Source organism: Syngnathus scovelli, chromosome 8 (assembly GCF_024217435.2).
Source record: "Syngnathus scovelli strain Florida chromosome 8, RoL_Ssco_1.2, whole genome shotgun sequence".
NCBI classification, from domain to species: domain Eukaryota; kingdom Metazoa; phylum Chordata; class Actinopteri; order Syngnathiformes; family Syngnathidae; genus Syngnathus; species Syngnathus scovelli.
This window is the reverse complement of record NC_090854.1, coordinates 18,448,965-18,464,611: the sequence shown is the minus strand read 5'-3', so window position 1 is coordinate 18,464,611 and position 15,647 is coordinate 18,448,965. Positions and strand designations below refer to the sequence as shown.

Genomic DNA, 15,647 nt, shown 5'->3' with positions numbered 1-15,647 from the left:
AGAAACGTGACAAACGCAAACAAGCAGCCACACTCGCCAAGCGGCAACGTTGCGAGTGTCTCGGCTGGGTACTGTCGACTCGCTTTGAGATATGTTGCTTGCCGACCGAGCGAGCGAGCGAGCGACGAGGGCGCGTGTGGCCTTGAAGAAAGCCAAGTCCCATTTGTTAGCAAATGAATGCAAAGTTTCAAAGGTGCTTCAAATTTTGATTTCAAGTTTTGAAATGGTGCAGATAGACATCTGGGTGCTATGGCTTTAAATTCAGAAGAAGAAAAAAAAGCACAATGAACAATTTGGCATCGTAGCAGTATTACAAACGAAGTCATTCCAGAAGTGACATAGAAAGAACTCATAAATATATGTAGCTATCTTATTTGTCACGTCATGTGTGTAGATCGGGAGATAGCACACACTAACTTCCGCCTATGTAGTTCGAGGGCGACACAGTCTCAACGGCACCGGGGCGTTTGGACCGGTTGTGCAGGGGGGGTTGCACGGGGGGGGGGGGGGGGGGGGGGGGGGGGGACGCCGGCCGGCCGGCCGGCCGAGCAGGTTCGGGAAAAATGAGGTTGCATCAGGAGCAACCAACGCGGATGAGGGAAGACAAGGCGGAGGCGGAGGCGGAGGGGGTGGTGCAGCAGCAGCGGCGGCAGCAGCAGCGGTGAAAAGGAGGGGGACACCCGCCCTGCGGGGCTCCAGGCACTCAGTCTTTGTCTAAAGCCCGCCTGCCCGCTGCTCGCGTCCAACGCACACAAAAGCTCTCGACGTCGCCGCCGCGTAAGCACACGAGCGAACTCCTCCACTTCGACAAGAGGACACAACGGATGGCTTGAACGGGGACGCCCGTGGCGCGTGTTTTCTTTTTTTTTGTGCAACCCCCCCCCCAAAAAAGAGAAGAAAGTCCGAGCAGCAGCAGCGAAGAAGAAGCAGCCGGAGCAGGAGCAAGAGCAGGAGCAGGAGCTGGAGCAGGAGCATCGCAATCACAAGGTAATTGTTTGGCTACTTGGCGAACAAAAGCAGCTTCTGCGCGTTCGTAGCAGCCATTTAAACGCAAACTTTTCAGCCAGGTAGGACGTGGCGTGGCGTGGCGAGGCGAGACGAGGCGACTTTTTGGCTCCGTTCGAGCACAAAAAGAAATTTTCCCTCCGCTAACATTTGACTACGTGTAAGAAGCTACGCGCAATGTCTGGCAACACGCACAAGCACAAACTGCTTTCAACGCAATTTGTGCCTTTTGGGAAAACTCGTTGAAACCGTGAATCATTCTAATACCAAACATATATATATATAAAACATAGTATATCAAAGTTTGACGTGGACGTTCGGAGTCTGAGGCGTAAAATGTGACGAAAGGGCACAAAGAAGGACCTTTTTTGTCCTCCCCATCCTTCCATGCGTCCATGCGTCCATCCACCTATCCTCCCAACGTCAAATTCCTTCCATGCGTCCATCCATCCACCCATCCATCTAACCGTCCCAACGTCAAATTGTCGATCGTCTCGGTTTGTTTTCCAACTTGTTCGTGGTTGCGAAGTCATTGTTGCCTAAATGTCGAGAGGGGTAAAACACGTGGAGCATGCAAAATGGACCACGAGGAACATTGCAAGCTTCACAATCGCGTTTTCCCCTCTCGTTGTATTCGGTAAGACGCCCTACAGGATTGTTTTTGTTCCAACTCGCGGAAAGGACCATAAAACGAGCCCATTTTGGAGCATTTATTTGGCTTCCTAAATGCAGCGCCTCCCGCTGAGCCCTCTCGGCCTGTGGAGGAATTCTTAACTCACCTCCCAGATGTGGAAGCCACAGCAAGCTTTTTTCTTTTTTCTTTCTTCTTCCCTGTTTGCTTGGCTTAGTCAACGCTGTGAATACACACGTTGTCATATTGACTCAAGTTGTGAAAACATTTGTCACAACCTTGAGGAACGAACCACACACACCAAAGGCTGATTTTAGCAGGCAAAACATTGGAAAGTTGATTTGACAAAAGTGATACGACGACCCTTCCTCCAGCGATACTTTGACTTACTAGTTGAGTCTCATCACTGGGGGCCTCAGTTTCATCAGTATTGAAGTTATGACAGATGTTATCTAAAAGACAAGATAAACGGTTTTAGCATTGAAACCTGTGGGATTCCTTTTTCTAAGGTGGTTCTCCAACCCTAACAATTTCTGCGTGCTTCTCGGCATTTTTGAGGTGGTGCTTGCTGTAAAAAGTTTCTTTTACCACATGATCTAATGGGGTCAAAGTTGGATGAGGCTTAAATGGGTCATTTTTTCCCATGAAAAGCAAGCAAAAATCACATTCCTTGCTGGCTGGACGGCAACATAGAGTAGACAACAACAAGGCACGTTAAAGCATCCATCCGCCTAGGCCCGTATCTCGGCTTGGATCTCGGTCGCGCGTTAGCGCTCGGGAACCACAACATCTGTGTCGCGGGGTTGCTCTGACACCTGAAGACGACTTCAACTTGAGCTTTCCCACCATTTTAGCGCCAGGGTTTCAATCGACTCACATCACTTGCGAGTCTGTTCCGCCTCAACGTCATCGAGAAGCCTCTTTGTCCTTGTTGCTGTCTTAGACGTGGCTTGAGGGTCCTCTCTGAAACAGCAAATGCTCGTTCAGCACTTTTCTGCGCCTGCTCGTGTCGCGCGTCGGAAACTTGCGCAAGCTGGGATTCATAGAGGAATACTTTAGCACGTGAGCAGCGAAGCGTAAAGGCAGAGCAGCTTCTCGGATTGATTTGCATCCCGAAATGAAGGCAAATTGGCTATAGGTGGGAGTGACGCTTTGAAAGAGGCGTGAAAACGACATGCGTGTGAAACTGTACAAAGGCCGCAAGAGAGCAGGCAGGAGGCATCTGATTTCCAGTGCCAACGCCCAAAAGCAGCCACACCCGGCCGGGAAGAGCGACCACGTAAGTGGCGGCGGCGGCGGTCGCACATGACGCGAAAGCACAAGAGACTCGCCGGGTCACTGATCATTTTGTTGTGACGGTCTGCTTCCTAAGCTCAGTCGGCGGCCTCAAATGTCAGATTCCGAGCAAATTGCGTGTTGGGTAATGAGGCGAGATTAGGAAGGAAAGGAAAGGAAAGGAAAGGAAAGGAAAGGAAAGGAAAGGAGGCATGCCGAGGTGAGCCGAACCAAAGCACACCGTGGCTGTGAACGTTGGCAACATGTGAATGCTCTCCGAGCGGCAAACGGGTGCGAATGGATGGAAGCAGCAGTGCGGTGGCGCCCCCTTGTGGCTCAGTTTGAAAACGCTGATGAATGTTGTGTCACAATGTAACCTAATGTTGTTTGTGTCCTTTTTCAGATCTGAGAAGCGGATCGCGGCAAGATGAGCTGGAGTTTCCTGACGCGCCTCTTGGACGAGATCTCCAACCACTCCACGTTCGTGGGCAAGATCTGGATGACGCTGCTGATCGTCTTCCGCATCGTGCTGACGGCGGTGGGCGGCGAGTCCATCTACTACGACGAGCAGAGCAAATTTGTGTGCAACACGCAGCAGCCCGGTTGCGAGAACGTGTGCTACGATGCTTTTGCGCCGCTCTCGCACATCCGCTTCTGGGTCTTCCAGGTGATTATGATCACCACGCCCACCATCATGTACCTGGGCTTCGCCATGCACAAGATCGCCCGCATGGAGGACGTCGACTACCGGCCGCGGGCCCGCAAGCGCATGCCCATCGTCAGCCGCGGCGCCAACCGCGACTACGAGGAGGCCGAGGACAACGGCGAGGAGGACCCCATGATCCTGGAGGAGATTGAGCCGGAGAAGGACAAGGAAGTGGAGGAGAAGCCCAGCAAGAAACACGACGGGCGGCGGCGCATCAAGCGCGACGGCCTGATGAAGGTGTACATCTTCCAGCTGCTGTCGCGCGCCATCTTCGAGGTGTCCTTCCTGCTGGGCCAGTACGTGCTCTACGGCCTGGAGGTGGCTCCGTCCTACGTGTGCACCCGCTCGCCCTGCCCGCACACGGTGGACTGTTACGTGTCGCGCCCCACCGAGAAAACCATCTTCCTGCTCATCATGTACGCCGTCAGCGCCTTGTGCCTGCTCTTCACCGTGCTGGAAATCCTTCACCTGGGCATCAGCGGCGTCCGCGATTGCTTCTGCGCCCCGCGGGGAGCCGCGCGCCCGCCCACCCCCCGACACTCGGCGCCGGCCAGCCAGAGGTCCTCCATCTCCCGGCAGCCGTCGGCGCCTCCGGGCTACCACGCGGCGCTCAAGAAGGACCCGTCGGGCAAGCCGGGCTTCCGGGACAACCTGGCCGACTCGGGCCGCGAGTCCTTTGGCGACGAGGCCTCCTCGCGTGAGCTGGAGAGGCTCCGCAGGCACCTGAAGCTGGCCCAGCAGCATCTGGACCTGGCCTACCACAGCGAGGAGCTCAGCCCGTCCCGCAGCAGCAGCCCCGAGTCCAACGGGACGGCGGCCGAGCAGAACCGACTCAACTTTGCCCAGGAGAAGCAGACCGCCGCGGGCGACAAAGGTTGGACTTTTTTTTTTTCCCCAATGACTTTCTTCCGAGACGAGACGAGGCCTTGTGGCAAAGATGCAGAAGCCAGCGCCAAAATTGTGTGCGCATGAGCATCACCTTGAACTCTTTCTCGCTTTCCTTGCAGGTCTGCGTGCGTAGGCAGTGGTCAGCGCCGGCCCGGCCCAGCCCAGCCCAGCTGAGCCTGGAAACCGGACCTGACATCTGGATCGCTGATTGGGCAGAAGGGAAACCCGCAACAATTACAAATGTGTGTGTGTACGGAAGAGACGCAGTGACTTTCTCCGGCCGGCTTGAGGTGTATGAAGTCAGCCCCGAGCAATATCAGTGTTATGGCCCGTCCAAAAAGGAGGAGAACGGTGGACTCAACCTGACATTGCTTGAGACAAAAAACAAAGTCCGATCCAAAGTGCTTTTTGCCATAAAGCGTCTCCCTCAGGGCAGCTACTTCCTTTTTTTTCTTTTTTTTTTTTTTTTTTACACATATCTTACTATCTATCTTTGTTATAGGAGACTTAGAGCTAGTCACAATTTAAGAGTTGGAAGTGTGGGAGGTTGAGTCAAATGCATCTCAGCTTTACAACTGGAATGCCACATTTTGGGAATAGTGTGAACGGTGAGCAAAGCTGAATGGATGAGGCACCTTGCTTCAAAAGAAAGGTACTGACTGGACCAAGTGTTGGTTGACCAGACCAAGGCCCTCCAGTGATTTTTTTGGATACTGTTCTGTTGTTGTTGATGTTGTTGTTGGCGGCCATGCTGCACCAGCTTTGCAAACACTCCGGAGGTGCCTCCGTCCAAAGACAGACAAACCTGGGTAATGCTTGAAAACTCTTTATATTGTTCTTTATTATTATTATTTTTTTTTTGTGTTTTTTCTACAATCTTGTCAGAAAAGGCGCCTTTTTGTTTTTATATACTATACCGCTATCTATATATAAATCACTGCTGTCTTAGCTCCCTTCCGCAGCCTGATTGAGTCTGGGGGGTGGGGGCACGTTTTGACTATTTGCTTTGGTACTCGTTCATTTTCTTCTTTCTTTTTCTGAAATCGGTACACAGAGCACACGCTCGTTTGTTCCAAAAAAGGGATACTTGTTGTTGAATGACCGGTTGTAAACCTCGCAATCATTTCAATGTGAACTCAAGGCCTTTGGATTTTTGGGGTACGTGAAGTCGACCCGCTCAGTGCCACTTTGTGCCGACTCAAAAACAGTCATCTCAATGTATTTTTGTAGAATGATACTTTTGTACGTTTTTTATACCTTTTTGTAATGATAGTTTTTGTGGTGGTTGTTTTTTTTTTTAAATAAAATATTCGCAAAAATGGTTGAAGTGGTTTTATTCACCGTCTCAAGTTTGTTTAGAGGACATAATTTGTGTACAAGAAAAAAACAGACGGTCAGGAGCTCCTCGCTAATCTTATTTCAAACGCTTTGGTTTTATTCGCTGAGCGTTTGTAGAAATAAAGAGAAGATGGAATGCGCTGCGCTGCATGGCTGCTCTGCGGCGAGCTGGATGCTGGAGGGCGCGTCCTACCTGGATGCAACAGCCAATCATTTCAGCGGGGCGTGTCCTTCCTTCCTTCCATAATAACGATGGCAGAAATCAATACACTAAAAAGGGAGTGAAAACAACACGCGAGCAACACGAGGCATGTGACGTGGATTGAAGCCACGCAGGGGAGGGCAGGGCAGGGCAGGGCAGGGCAGCGTGTCCAGGTGAAAACAAATGGAAAACACTTCCATTTGTTTTCACGGCCCCACCCAAACGGGCTCAGGTGTGCCTCCGCCCACTTGTTGCGGCTCCCGAGTGCGGAAACGTCTCGCTAAACTTCCCCGCTGCGCCCATGGCGTCCTCTTCGGTTCCGACGCCCGACAGCGGAGCTTCGTGGCCTCCCGGGAGCTCGGAGCTCGGCGCGCTGCACCCGATGGCTCCCCCGAGCCTCGAGGAAGTCGACGCTAGCTCGGAGAAACTCACCTCGTCCGGCGTCAACCGCATCCTGACCGAATTCTTCATGTACTTCCTCCGCGGCGCGGTGCTCTTGTACCCGGTCTACCTGACGGGCTACCTGGGCCTGAGCGTCAGCTGGCTGCTGCTGTGCATGCTCATGGTCACCTGGTGGAAGAAGAACCGCCAGTGGAAGGCATCTCGCATCGGGGGCGCCATCGACTTTGTGGACAACGAGACGCAGGTGGTGAGCACGGAGCTGAAGAACTCCCTGCAGATGGCATCGTGGGTACGTACGTCGCAACAAGAACAGCACTCGATTCCCCTAAAATGAGGAGAATGTGCAAACCGCGGTCCGAAGCGCACAAATAATATTCGAGGTGCGCCGTTCCCGTCCCGTCCCAGCCCAGCCCAGCCCAGCCCAGGCCAGCCAGCAAAGAAAAAAAAGTGCTTCCACTTTCTGCAAGGCCTATTTCTGTTTTCTGTCTGTCAATCGAAAGAGCCGGTAGTTGTTCAATTCCATCCTTTGGGAAGTGAAATCGGACGCTGCTGTGCTAGCAATGGATTTATTTGCATGACATACCTGACTTGGGTTGATCCTCCGAAACTTTGCACCACACCCACAAAGTGCTTGAATGTGCTTGTAGTGTTTTAAAGTGATTAACAGTTAGGATTCAGAATTCATTCATTGGGGGAAAAAAACAAGGAAGATTATTCAAGATGCCTACATCAGTCAAAAACTTGATTAACTGACGTTGCTGTTGTTTTTTTTCCTCTTCCTCCCCCAAAGATCCAATTCACCGACGTGGAGAAAGTGGAGTGGGTTAACAAGGTACGACTTTAAAAGCGCTCGCTCGCTCGCTCGCACGCACGCCGAGCTATCTTGGGCAGCAACGTAAGCGAGCGCTGTTTTTTGGAAGGTGGTGGAGCAGGCTTGGCCTTTCTTCGGGATGTTCATGGAGAAGCTCCTGCGGGAAAACATCCAGGCGGCCATCCAGCAGTCCAGCTCTGAGCTCAAGACCTTCACCTTCACCAAGATCCACTTTGGACACATTGTGAGTGGGTCCTCGAGGTTGACCGCGGCGCGTGCCCACATAGCCTCTGAAGTTGATCTGTGCCTTTCTGGATGGCAGCCGCTCCGCATCGTTGGAATCAAAGCGTACACGGACGAGGTGGATCACCGGGAGGTGGTTCTGGACATGACTATCAAGTGGGTGCGGCTGGTACAGTCGTCCCGCGGCGGCGGCGGTGGCAGCGGCGACGCCCCCTCCTTTCTGACGCCTTTGCTTTCCTAGTTACGAAGGCGACGTGGACATCGACGCCGAGCTCAAGTCGGCCATCACGGCGGGCGTCAAAGGACTCAAAGTGAGCCGTCTGGCCGGCCCGTTGCCCCTCCGTGGGGGCCAAAACGCCGACAGCGAGCACGGAAAGGCCAAAGCTGGGCCAATTTGCCGCAAGCCTCAATCTCAATCTTTCAGCTGCGGGGGATGATCAGGGTGATTCTGGAGCCGCTCATCGAACAAGCACCGCTCGTGGGAGGAGTCACCTTCTTTTTCATCCAACGGCCGGTGAGTGGGCTCGTCCGTCCGTCCGTCCAGCCGGACCATTATCACGTGGCCTCTTCTCTTTCAGACCCTGGAAATCAACTGGACGGGCATGACCAACATTTTGGACAGCCCCGCCTTCAGGTACCGCCTCCGCTGGGCCGATGGGGCGCCGGTCCCTTTCGCCCTTTCGGCCCAGTCAGTCTCGCCCGCGCGGTCTCTCTGACGTGCAGCTCCTTGTCCGAGGGGACCATCATGGACATCATCGCCTCCCTCATGGTGCTGCCCAACCGCATGTGCTTTCCGCTCATTGACCAAGTCAAAGTGGACCAGATGCGCTTCCCGCTGCCTCGCGTACGTCACAAAGGTCCCGGTCGCTTGGTGCGCAAATGCTAGCCAGCCCCTTTGCTCTTCAGGGTGTGGTGAGAGTCCACTTGCTGGAGGCCAGGGACCTGGTGGCCAAGGACACGTATATGCTGGGCATGGTCAAGGGCAAGTCGGACCCGTACGCCGTCCTCCGTGTCGGCGACCGCAAGGTTAAGAGCAAGACCGTCAAGGAGAATCTGCACCCCAGATGGGCGGAGGTCTACGAGGTAGGAGAGCTTCCCAGCAGAGCGACCGTCGTCCCCATTGAGCAATACCACGTGTCTGCTTTTGCAGTTTGTGGTCCACGAGGCACCGGGACAAGAGCTGGAAGTGGACATTTTTGATGAAGATAGAGACAAAGACGACTTCATCGGAAGGTCAGAAGAATCATACGCACAGGTGAATGGTCTCCAGGCGTGACTACGAGTTTGTCCTTTCAGGTATCGCCTGGATCTGGGAGAAGTGAAGAAGGAGAAAGAAATGGATCAGGTGAGGCCGCACTTGTCATTTGAATGAAGTGGAGTCACCCCGCCCCGCCCAGCCCCGCCCCGCCCCCCCAACTTGATGTTTCTCTGCCAGTGGTTTCCTCTGGACGGGGTCCCGAGTGGAGAAGTTCATCTGAAGCTTTGTTGGCTTTCACTCCAAAGTGACACCACTCTGATGAAGGAGGTACGAAGCGGGCCACAATCAATCCAAAAAATGGAATGGCTTTGACGCCTGCGCATGTGGAGAGACGAATCCATTTTCCTCCTCCCGCAGTCTTCCGAAGGCTACGCCTGTGCCATGCTGGCCGTGTATCTGGACAACGCCTCCGACCTTCCCGTAAGTCACCTTGGCGGCAACGCTTGATCCAATTTGCCTTCATGATGCTTCTCGGGTCAACGAGGATGCCTTCAAATGCATGTCTGCAGAAAGACCGCAGTGAGATCGAGCAGCACCAAAAAAAGAAGCATGGGCGAGAAGGTCGGGTAAGTGACGTTTTTGTTTCTGTTTGGTGCGTGCGCCAGCCGGTATTTCCTGTCTTTCGGCTGTCATATTTTCGTTGGCGTGCTTCCCGCTCCCTTATCACTCTTTTTTTTTTTTTTTTTTTTTTTTAACTTTTGCCTTACGTTTAATTTGTTTGGGGATGAACTTTCTTCATAAGACATCCTGGTCATTGGGGTTTTCGTATTTATGAGTACCCAATATTGTTGTCTGCTGAATGCCAGCGCCTCAGTGGGCTCTTGCTTTCTACTGCCACCTGCTGGATGTTTACTGAAAGTACACTTAAAAGCACACGAGTGGAAATTTGGACTTGCCAGTCGTTTGAAAAAAAAGTGCTTCCCCCCCCCCCCCCCACCCCCCCATATTTCCTGACGGACTGGCTTCATTTCCAGCTCACAAGGAAGTCTGCAGGTCCGAGCTCCTTTACGGAAATTTCCATCGATGACAACGTTCAGAAAAGCAAGGTATGGCGTATGCCGTACAATATTCTTGTTTTATTTTGAAAATAGGAGCAAGAATAGTTTGACTCAGATGGCATGCACATGCCAAGCTAATATTACTAACCGACTTATTACAACTAGCGCTTGTCCATCTCTGTTCGCAGGTTGTGTTTTCCAATAAAAACCCCGTATGGGAGGAGGGCTTCACTTTCTTTGTCCACGACGTCAGAACGCAGCAGCTCATTGTTCAGGTCGGTCGACGTTACGAGCCCTCTCTGGCCCGATGAGCGTGTCCCTTGCTGATTTGTGCTGGCAGGTGAAAGAGCACGAGAAGAAGACGCAACTGGGCATTCTCCGCCTGCCCCTCGCCCGCTTTGTCAACATCTCCAGCATGATGCTGGACCAGCGCTTCCAGCTGGAGCAGTCCGGTGCCAACAGCCAGATCAAACTCAAGGCCACGCTCAGGGTGGGTCGAGACGGCCAAAAGGAACAGCGGCTCACATTGACCCATGGACATTTTTGCAAAGTCTATTTTCTGCCCGTCCGTCCCCTTTGACAACAAATTCCCCTCCGCTGATCTTCACGAGTCCTTTCTTTACTCCGACAGGTTCTTAAGGTGGAGCAGCCAGAACCCAAACCACAAATGGCGGCGAGCAACGCCGGCGCGTCCTCCCTCAGCGCGCTTTCTACCAGCACCAGTCTCGCCAGTCAGGCCTCGTCGGCCGCCTTCCCCCCGGAGGACTACTCCACCCACCGGCGGGCCTCCTATCTGGCTTCGGAGGCCTTGAGGCCGTCCCCGGCCACCCTGAGCACGCGGCGTTACGACTCGCACAGCCTCTTGTCCGAGAACGCTCTGGCGGCGTCGCGCTTCGATCTGGCGGACGGAGCCTCCTATCCCGAGTGAGTTTGTCTGGGTCAAAGTTTGCGCAACACTTGGCGGCTCCTTGGGCTCACTTTCATTCGGCCAAATCAAAGAAGTGAGAAACCTACAGCAGGTCTTATGGACGGACGGAGCCCTATCTAGAATCAAGCAGACAGAGCATGTCACGTGAACGCTTATCTTGACACTTGGTGGTTTTCCGCAGGGTCCTCCGCAAACATCGCGGCTCCTTGGGAGAGATCAGCCTGACCGTGCGCTACGCCACCTTGAGGAAAAAACTGGTCATCATGGTCAACGGCTGCAGGTATTGCCCCCCTCCCATCCAGTCTGCGGTGGCGCTCTCTCTCTCTCTCACTCGCCGTCCGACGGCCGTCCGCAGAGACATCTTCCCCTGCAGCGAAAACGGAACGGACTCTTACGTGCGGCTGTACCTGCTCCCGGACCAGACCTGGAGGCACCGCAAGCGGACCCACGTCAAGAAGAGGACCGTCAATCCCGTCTTTGATGAGAAGTAGCCGCTCTCGCTTTGCTTAGTATGGACCGGCCGACGCAACCTTTTCTCTGACGCTGCCGCCGTTGCCGCACGTCTTCCAGATTTGAGTTTGATGTGAGCCTGGAAGAGGCCCTCACGCGCACCTTGGATGTGGCGGTGAAAAACAACAAGATGTTCCACATGCGGGAAAGGAAGGACATTGGGATGGTAGGTCGGCCGAGGCGAGCGTCCGCGTGGCCTTTCACAATTGAGCTTGACCTTCATTTCCTGTGTGCAGGCGCTGATCAATCTTGCCCAGCTGGATCTTGTCAAGGGTGTCAAAGACTGGTATGTGATGCCTTCCTTCTTCAAAGTCTTTTCTTAGGAATTGAACTGCGGTGTCAGATATTTTTCTCCTCACCATTACTGTAGAGCAAACAAGACGTTTTCTGTCAAGGATTCTTTGTGAATATTTCTTTCTTTTTCATGTAAGGTACAAGCTCTCGTTACAAGGCCCGAAGAGTCGAAGCAACAGCACAAACGATGCTTCCGGATCGAGCTCATTTTCTAAGTGATTTGAAGATGTTACTGTAGACTAACTGGGTTGATGTTACATATCTGAGAAATATTTTTCTGCACTACTCTCATTTTTGTAAGGTTTGATTTACAAGCTGTTCTGCATTGTGATGTCATTTTTTATGGTGTTTTTGTCATATGTTAAGGGATGGTAAAAAAAACAAAACAGTTTTGATTTGTTTTTGTTTTTTAATTACGAAAAACAGCACCGATTTCATATTATTTCACTTAATAAAAGCATAGAGTGATAATGCAATCTGGTTTCCGCATAAGCGCGATCCAATGTGTTGTGCCCACCTTGGCCACCAGAGGTCAGTAGAGAACATGCGAATTGCGCAGAAACAAGCGAAGACGGAGAAGAAGAAGCAGACTACCGCTTCTGACGCTAATTGCTATCGCTGCGTGTTAGCATTATGCTAAAGGACTCGAAGAACAACGTACAAATGTTAGCTTGGAAGGTAAACTAAAAATGGGAGTGTTATTTACAGCGCGAAGAGAGAAAATTTGGTCAAGTGCCGTTTGTCGGCGAGTGCCGTCACCGTGGAGTGTTCTGATGCCACCTTTGAGCTCGCACGTCAAGGCAAAGTCGGTTCACGCCAATCACTGTGTAAAATAAAATATACTGTATAAAATAGAAATTCCGTGGAGTAGTGGTTAATTCACGTAAAGTTGTAGTCTTTGTAAACGTTGCAAAGAACGCCCCAACACGGGCTCGGAAAGACACCAGCAGAGGGCAGCAACAACTCCAGAGAGAGGGACAAACAGACACACACGCACTCACTCACACACATAGAGTGGGAGCGCAGGCTCCCGACTGGGCATGCAAAGTTTTCTTATGCAAGCATTGCATCCACTAAATTGTGGTCTTCAGCCGCTTGGGAAGAATCCCGAGAGTCCGCCAATGGGATCGGCGGCCTTTCTGCTCGGATGGGATGCACGGTGAGCTACATGTGCTGTGAAGAAGAAGACTTCCTCCCCATGCCTGGTGAGCTGCATGACGATGATGAGGACAAGACGAAAAAGAAGAGGAAAGACGGCAGCCTTCTCGGGGTGAGCCATTCAAAACCTTCAGCTGCTCATCTTAAAACTTTCTTATCAGTCGAAATCAACTGTGGTCATGGCAAAACTGATTACTGTCAGCATTTTTGAAAATTCAATTCGAGGGGGTTATTTATTCAATCGTCTTAAAAAATATTTTGCAAATGTTTTCAGGGACTGTTTACACTAACAGCTGTCCCAGTGGTCAGGCTTTTTTTTTTGGGTTGACTGCATCCAGGATTTCAGAAATCAAATTGCAGTGATTATTTTCTGCGCGGACTGTCGCCATGTGTTTCTTGCAAAACAACTGGCTGACAGTAAAGGAACCACTGAATGAGTGAGACTGCATTGTAAGCCATGACAGGTGGTCAGGAAAAGGGGGGTGCCTTTATTGCACAAATGGTTCGAAAATGGAGTGCAGACAAGCACGTTCTTCGACGGTCTGCCCGTGACCTCAACTGACGTCGTCACCCCCCACACGCAGTGCAGTGGCTCACACTTCATTTGGCTCCCTGACTGCACTTTTCAAGGCTCACGCGCACGCATGAGACCATGGCGACCTCACGTAGATAAAAACAAAACCTGCACCTCACTTGCGTATATGAAGAATTAATATATCTATCGATATATGCTAAGTAACTGAGGGGTTCCTATTAGTTTGTGTGTATTACACTGCCCTCTGGTGGCCAAAGAGGAGCAACACAAATACAATTGAATGGTTCAAAACTTGTTTTTGTTTTTATAAGGTGATAATCGATTAGATTGACGCAGATTCTAAAAAAACCCAACGTTGGATGGATGCCTTTGTGGGAATGAGTGGGATCTACTTTTGGGCTTGGGTGTGTTTGAAAGGGATGTGGTGAAAGGTGATTTTTTTGGAGCATTCCAGTGATCGTCAGCGGCAGACAGTGCGTCCTCTGTGCTGAGTGCGCGAGGACGGCCTATCGCTTGACTCCTACCTGCCAGCGGGCCAGAACAAGAGCCTCTCTGTCTCGCCGGGGTCTTTGCGGCGTCCGGCCCGCCTGCGACCCGGGAGAGAGGCGTGCGCTGCTCTAGCAAACGCAACCTCTGCTCATTCTCAGTGGCGGGACATTGTTTTTTGAAACAGGCTCGTCTTTAGTTCTAGCATGTCAGATTGATCTGTTGGTTGCTTTCAAATGCAAAAAAGTAAACACGGATCTGCGGATGGATTATCAAGTTGGGCCGGGGGAGCTGGGTCGCCCCATCATGTCCCGACCCCCCCCCCCCATCGGCATGCTGCATTTACTTTGAATGCACACGGGAAGAAAGAGCCCGCTTTTTTTCTTTGCCCCCACACATCTTTTCGTGACAAGCTGAGGCACATCGTTGACACTTTGGGCTGACTTTTTTTTTTTTTTTTTTTAAGGATAGATTAGTAGGTATTGCCACTGGAATGCGCTTTCAGGTTAGCCTCTGCAAAACAAATGTTGCCATTAGGCACCGACTAGTATTTTCAAATTTGACCGAGGGAAAATAAAGCCTGTTGTTCGCTTCAACACTGACCTTGGCCAAAGCAGCGCAAGAAAAAAAGATTTTGCTTTCCATGTTGTGTTCGTAAGCTTTCCATGATGTGTATGTGTGTGTGTGTTTCCTCTGCTCTGGCTAACAATGCTGCTCAGGAAGTATGTCAGGATGAGGGCCAGCCGACAGGGCTGGCTTTTGTCACTGGAAGCCTCAGCGAGAAGAACATCCAAGTGGGAAAGCTTCAAGAGTGACAGAGCGCTTTGCTTTGGATGTGTCTAAGGAGAAGGAGAGCGCTGTCTTGGCGGCAATGTCGTTCTTGTTGGTGAGTGCCGTTGACGCCTTTGGGTGGCTGCCTGAGGCGTTTTGCTTTGGCTTTTCCTCGAAAGGAGCTCCCTTTCACTTTGTTCAAGTCGCTGGCTCAAAATGCCTTGTTTCTACCTCTGGGGTGGGTGGGAGAGGAGGACAAAAAAGCAACATGGCGGCTTCTTTTAGCAACGTAGCGGTCGAGCGTAAGAAGCTCACGTCGTCATAACATTGTTGACTAGAACGCTGGTGACTGTCTGTGCATCGTGATCAATTCATTGCGGCTCTTTCTGGTGTGTGCAACTTGGCCACTGGGCGGCAGTGTAATATGTAGAGACAAACAAAGAAGAACGTAAATATGCAATTAGGTTGTTGACCTCGTTCGAGCCAAGACAAAAAGCACAGCGAAACAAATACAAATGGCAGACTGCTAATTTAGCACAGCTTGCTGGCAGCTTGGGCTAAGTGTCCTTTCCTCGTTTTCATGTGACGCTGTGTGGGCCACCAATTAGATTTGATTTTTTTTCTCCGGCAAAAGTGATGGACTCGAAAAGAGTCTCGCTCCCATTTGCTGACTCGAGGTAGAACCTTGGTGCTTCTTCGCACTGCTAATGAAATGAGCTTTGATTTAATCCCTGATGGCTTTCTGCCACGTACTTGCGTTGGCCAAGCTCTTGAAAAAAAAAAAGATGGCTGCAGTGGATCAATCGTGGGGGAGGAGCGGGAGACAATTGAAACATTAATCATAGGCACTTGGCTGGGATGGAAGAGGACGGCTGGCCGGCCGGCCGGCCAGCCGCTAATATGATTAAAAACGCTCTCTTGCGGCCAACCTTTTGGATGAGCAACATTGAAAGGCGGGCCGGGCCGGGCCGGGCCGCAAGGCCTTGCAGAAAAGAATCTGCTTGGTCTGCTTGTCACTGAGGGGATCGAAAGTGCAAGCTCAGCACAATGCGAGCCACTTGCGCAAGACGGAAGCAGCACCACCGCATCCGACCGACCGGCCGGCCGGCCGGAACGCTTGACCCGGACCGATTGGAAGAGCCAAGTAGCCTGTTGACTGCTCGCTCTCCTAGGAGCAAGGAGGTCGGGCCCGGATGGACGGATGGACG

At 51.9% G+C, this 15,647-nt stretch overlaps 3 protein-coding genes across 5 annotated transcripts in view; all 3 read left to right on the top strand.

Annotated features, from left to right (window-relative positions):
• Positions 1–625: 625 nt before the first annotated feature.
• Positions 626–5,826, top strand: gjc4b (gap junction protein gamma 4b). Its single transcript, XM_049728870.2, has 3 exons — positions 626–987; positions 3,315–4,491; positions 4,625–5,826. The coding sequence occupies exons 2-3, from the start codon at positions 3,339–3,341 to the stop codon at positions 4,636–4,638; spliced, it is 1,167 nt and encodes a 388-aa protein (XP_049584827.1). The 5' UTR covers positions 626–987; positions 3,315–3,338; the 3' UTR covers positions 4,639–5,826.
• Positions 5,827–6,280: 454 nt separating this feature from the next.
• Positions 6,281–11,965, top strand: esyt3 (extended synaptotagmin-like protein 3). Its single transcript, XM_049728869.2, has 23 exons — positions 6,281–6,736; positions 7,238–7,279; positions 7,368–7,502; positions 7,581–7,657; positions 7,743–7,812; positions 7,926–8,015; positions 8,080–8,135; positions 8,225–8,345; positions 8,408–8,584; positions 8,652–8,734; positions 8,798–8,846; positions 8,937–9,026; positions 9,117–9,179; positions 9,269–9,325; positions 9,734–9,805; positions 9,946–10,032; positions 10,098–10,247; positions 10,389–10,681; positions 10,867–10,965; positions 11,041–11,172; positions 11,256–11,361; positions 11,432–11,481; positions 11,627–11,965. Exons 1-23 carry the CDS (start codon positions 6,347–6,349, stop codon positions 11,706–11,708), a joined length of 2,571 nt encoding a protein of 856 aa, XP_049584826.1. The 5' UTR covers positions 6,281–6,346; the 3' UTR covers positions 11,709–11,965.
• Positions 11,966–12,487: 522 nt separating this feature from the next.
• tns1b (tensin 1b) overlaps positions 12,488–15,647 on the top strand; it is a 35,391-nt gene continuing 32,231 nt past the window's right edge. For 2 of the 3 annotated variants that reach the window (XM_049728850.2, XM_049728849.2), the window contains exon 1: positions 12,488–12,759. In XM_049728850.2, coding sequence (XP_049584807.1) covers positions 12,637–12,759 — 123 coding nt within the window. In that variant the 5' untranslated portion in view covers positions 12,488–12,636. Of the gene's footprint in view, positions 12,760–14,389; positions 14,555–15,647 lie in introns of those variants that run through there. The other variant, XM_049728852.1, reaches the window with a different exon arrangement.